General features: G+C 34.1%; 1 protein-coding gene across 1 annotated transcript; it reads left to right on the forward strand.

Annotated features, from left to right (window-relative positions):
- Window positions 1-1,187: 1,187 nt before the first annotated feature.
- On the forward strand, window positions 1,188-2,012 carry LOC109704052. The gene is made up of 2 exons (XM_020224788.1): window positions 1,188-1,451; window positions 1,530-2,012. Exons 1-2 carry the CDS (start codon window positions 1,203-1,205, stop codon window positions 1,797-1,799), a joined length of 519 nt encoding a protein of 172 aa, XP_020080377.1. The 5' UTR covers window positions 1,188-1,202; the 3' UTR covers window positions 1,800-2,012.
- The last annotated feature ends 2,195 nt before the right edge of the window (window positions 2,013-4,207 follow it).

Below are 4,207 nucleotides of genomic sequence, written 5' to 3' on the forward strand. Positions count from 1 at the left end.
AATTTGCATAATATAATGAGGAAAATGTACAATGGCCCCAAAACTTTAGCATTTTTGCAAACAGATCTATGAATTTTTATATTTAGCAATGAGAATATGATAATTCCAAACTTTTGCACTTTTACATTATATATATTGCTAAATTAAAGAAAGCCCCCTTGCACTTTAATTAGCCCCGTTCTCAATTACCCTCCACAATAAAAATTGCATCAATTGTCATTCTATACTTTGTCGCTATTTCGGATAGATCCAAAAAGTTTAGAAAATTGGCAAATTAGGCTATAAAACTTCACAAAAAAATAAGTTGGCATATCGCATTGTTCAACATCTTAACATATATTTATTTGCAACTCAAAGAATCTATTAAAAAAGTAGATAAATGAAATCTCTTATATTGCTAATACTATCAAAATTGATAGTTTATTGAGTAATTTATTTAATTTATATGGTTCAATTGTATTACTTATTGATAACTTTATTTATAAATTTATTTTTATAACTTTTTATAATGTTTTATAAAAATATTCCAAATAATTAAGCCTATTTGAGATATTAACAAAATATAGGACAATAATTGATACAATTTTTTATATCAGGGGTGCAACCGAGACAAACGCTAAAGCGCAAGGGTATATTTTTTATAATTTAGCCAATATATAGTTGAGCGAGGGTTGTCAACGGGTTGGATTCAAAGTAGCTCTTTCAAAACCCGAATCCGAACTCGAAGGATTATGAAAATTCATATCCAAACTCGACCACCACCAAAAATCCAAAGCCTGAGCACGAACCTGAAAATCTAAACCCAAAATAATTATTTTTCTTTATCATATTTCAAAATATATTATATTAAAATTTAAAATTCAAAAACACAAGTGTAAATATAGAACAAAACATTAATATACATTATGTAATATAAAATGAATTCAGGTTCGGATTGAATAGCGACAAAATTCAAATCTAAATTCAAATCCACCGAATTTTTATATTTTGTACTCATATTCGAATCATATCGGTTTAGCATGAGATAAACCAACTCTGTTCGGATTCGAATTCGGATAAAATTTAAGGTATTCCTACTTGTGCTAAACCGATATTGTATAGTTGAGGGGGCTAGTTCAAAATATGCTATAGTTGAGGGGTCTCCATACATTTTTACCGAGAGAATACGATTTCAATGGAGTGCGAAAACGAAGGGGATAACAATGGCCTCATCCTACACAATGTGCTCCGCGAGGTTATCTCCCTCCCCTTCTCCACCCCTCTCCTCCCATGGCGTCGTCGTCGCGCTCCTCCCCTCTCCTCCCATGGCGTCGCTCTCCTTCGCCTCCTCCATATCCCTCTCCAACCTCCCTCTCCCCCTCCGCACCCACCACCACCCTCCTCCCACTCCTCCCACTCCTACCGCTCCCACACTCTTCGCCGCAGCGGCCTACGGCGCGAAACCCTACAAGGTACCTCTTTTTACCTGCTCGATCACCGTTTTCGATCCGTTTGGGGGCGAGACCCATGTCTTCGATCCTCGTTTCTAGGGTTCGGTGAAGCGGCTTTGGAGCCCGCGGGGGAAGAAGAGCGTCAAGAGGAAGAGGAAGAAGAAGCAGCAGCTTCGGCTCTCGAAAATGGTCGGCCCCTTTATCCGATCCCTCTTGCGTGGTTTGATTTGGCTTGGTAATTATAATAGTCGTGCTGATTTTAAGAAGCTTCTAGTGGCATTGTGTTATGGCGAAAAGAATCCGATTTTTTTGGTGATTTTTTTGGATTTGGTGAGAAGGATGCGTAGATTAGTCAAATTATTGGTTTAGAGTAATGAATTGTAGATGCTGCGATTCTAGAGAATTAACATTGTGGGTGTTTGATGCTGCATTTGCTCAAATCCTACATAATTATGAACTTTTTAGTTATTTTCTTGGGAATCAAATTGATATATTTACTTTGATTAAACTGAGGGTTTGTTAATGTTCAATTGATTGCTACAGAATATAGCCATTAAAACTGCTTTTAATTTTTATAGCTGATTTTTTTGGTTTCCTCTTTCGTGGTTTGATTTGGTCTAGTAATTATAATAATCGTGTTGATTTGAAGGTTCTAGTGGCATTGTGTTATGGTGAAAAAAAAGTTCGATTTTTGTCGTGGTTTTATTGAATTTTATGAGAAGTATTTGTAGATTGGTCAAATCATTGGTTTGGAGTAATGAATTGTAGATGCTGCGATTTTAGAGAATTAACATTGTGGGTGTCTGATGCTGCATTTGCTCAAAAGGTACATATTTGTGAATTTTTTTCATTGATTTTTTGGTAATCAAATTGATGTGTTTAGTTTGATTAAACTGACGATTGTGTTAATGTTCAATTGACTGCGACGGAATATAGCCATTAAAACTACTTTTGATGTTTATAGCTGATTTTTGTTTTTTGGTTTCCTTTTCCTATTCATGCGAATGTCATTACTTATGCTTATGTATACTGTGCTTGCTATTGTCATTATATTGGGAACAAACAAGCAGTATTTGCTTTGATATGATAAAGAACAACTGCAGAATTTGTTGATGTTAAATAAGATGAAATTATGTAAGACAGGTCGAATCCTTGTACTTGTTATCTATTGATAATTTAAGGATGATTCAAATTTCTTTCACAATATAATTGTGTTGAGGCTAGCATAATTACATTACGAAAACTTCTCCTGAATAATTGTGGTTGGTGTGCTTACTATGTGGGTGAGGTTTTATAGAACATAAACCATGGGAGACAATAATTTGGTGGCTGAAATATAGATGGTTTAAATATGTATGCAACAGGGGTAGTTCCGTTGAAAATTTTCCATGATCAAGATATGTTGGTTTTGGAATGATGAAGTTAATTTTCTGTAGTTTACTTACTAATGTTTCTCATGCTTGGAGTTTGGATGGGAATGTTGAAACTTGAGAGTGGGTGAGAAGTAAATAAACTGGCTGTGTTTATGATTCAAAATGTTGGGTTGTTGGAAAATAATGTTTTTTAAAACTATATACATACATATGTGCATGATAAAAAAAAAATGTTGAGATTGGTGTCTCGCTTTGCTGGTAAAGATGATTTAAGGAAATATAGCTTTGTAGCAAATTAGTAGAACAATTGGAGAATTTTAACATGAGGAAGTTGTTTAGGATATTACAATACATCATATCAACAAAAACTTACTAGCGTACAAATCAGGAGCGATTCCTTCCAAGAAGAAGGTATCACAAGAGGATGGGAACGTAAAAGCAATGTCCTGTAACTTGAATAATGATTCTATATCTAACTACACTGTAATCTTTAAATTAATATTGAAGTGAATAAGTAATGTATTACAATTCAAATTGGGCTACAAGTTACGCCTTATATCCAATCCAAGTGTATCAATTTATTTCTATTGAACAAAGGTCGGGGTTGATATGCTATTGTAGACATTCGAAACATGAGTGTTGCCTTCTAGTAAACCAATTAGTTGACTCTTTTAATCCTTTTTTCAGCTTCTACTTTCAGCTTCTACTTTCAGCTGCAGTTCACTTTAATACATCATATGGCAAACAAAAAACAAGTCCGGATCCTCTTCTGCTTTGGGTGCTAAAATGAGATTCTGTAATCCTGCTTTGGATACTAAAACAATAGTTTAACCTCCATCATTTCTCTAGTACTATCCTTTATTGCAGCCATGAACGGTTTGATGCTATCCATGAAGTGTCATCCTTTAACTTGGTTTCTTTAAATGTTATTACAGTTAAACTACATTATGTAAGTAGAGATATAGTCACTAGTATCAGTATATAATCTTGGAAATGTGTCTTGGGCCTTGTTTTTTAACATAGTTCTTCTTAGTCTTGAAGTACAAGATAATTGAGTCTTCTTCTAATCAACTAAGGTTCATTTGCACTGTAAGTACGAGACATAAACAGTGAGCAACACAGGGATTGATTTATGAATAGAAATTGATGACTAATATTTTTCTAACTTCTTCCTCAATCCTCATCTATTTACTTCTTTCTATTTTGCAATTATTACTACTGTTATGTTTTAGATTTTAGATCTCGAAGACAATCTGGCAGATTTCATTTTACTTTTCTTCACCTCAAATTGAAAAAAAAATTGAAGTGTTCTATCTCTTCTCATTCTGTATATGTGTCTAAGTCCAGCTAACCCCGGTTACGCTTTCTCTTTTTGTAGCCATAGATTTGTCTAGATTCAAAAAG

The sequence above is a fragment of the Ananas comosus genome, unplaced genomic scaffold, assembly GCF_001540865.1.
Source record: "Ananas comosus cultivar F153 unplaced genomic scaffold, ASM154086v1, whole genome shotgun sequence".
In the NCBI taxonomy this organism is placed as follows: Eukaryota; Viridiplantae; Streptophyta; class Magnoliopsida; order Poales; family Bromeliaceae; genus Ananas; species Ananas comosus.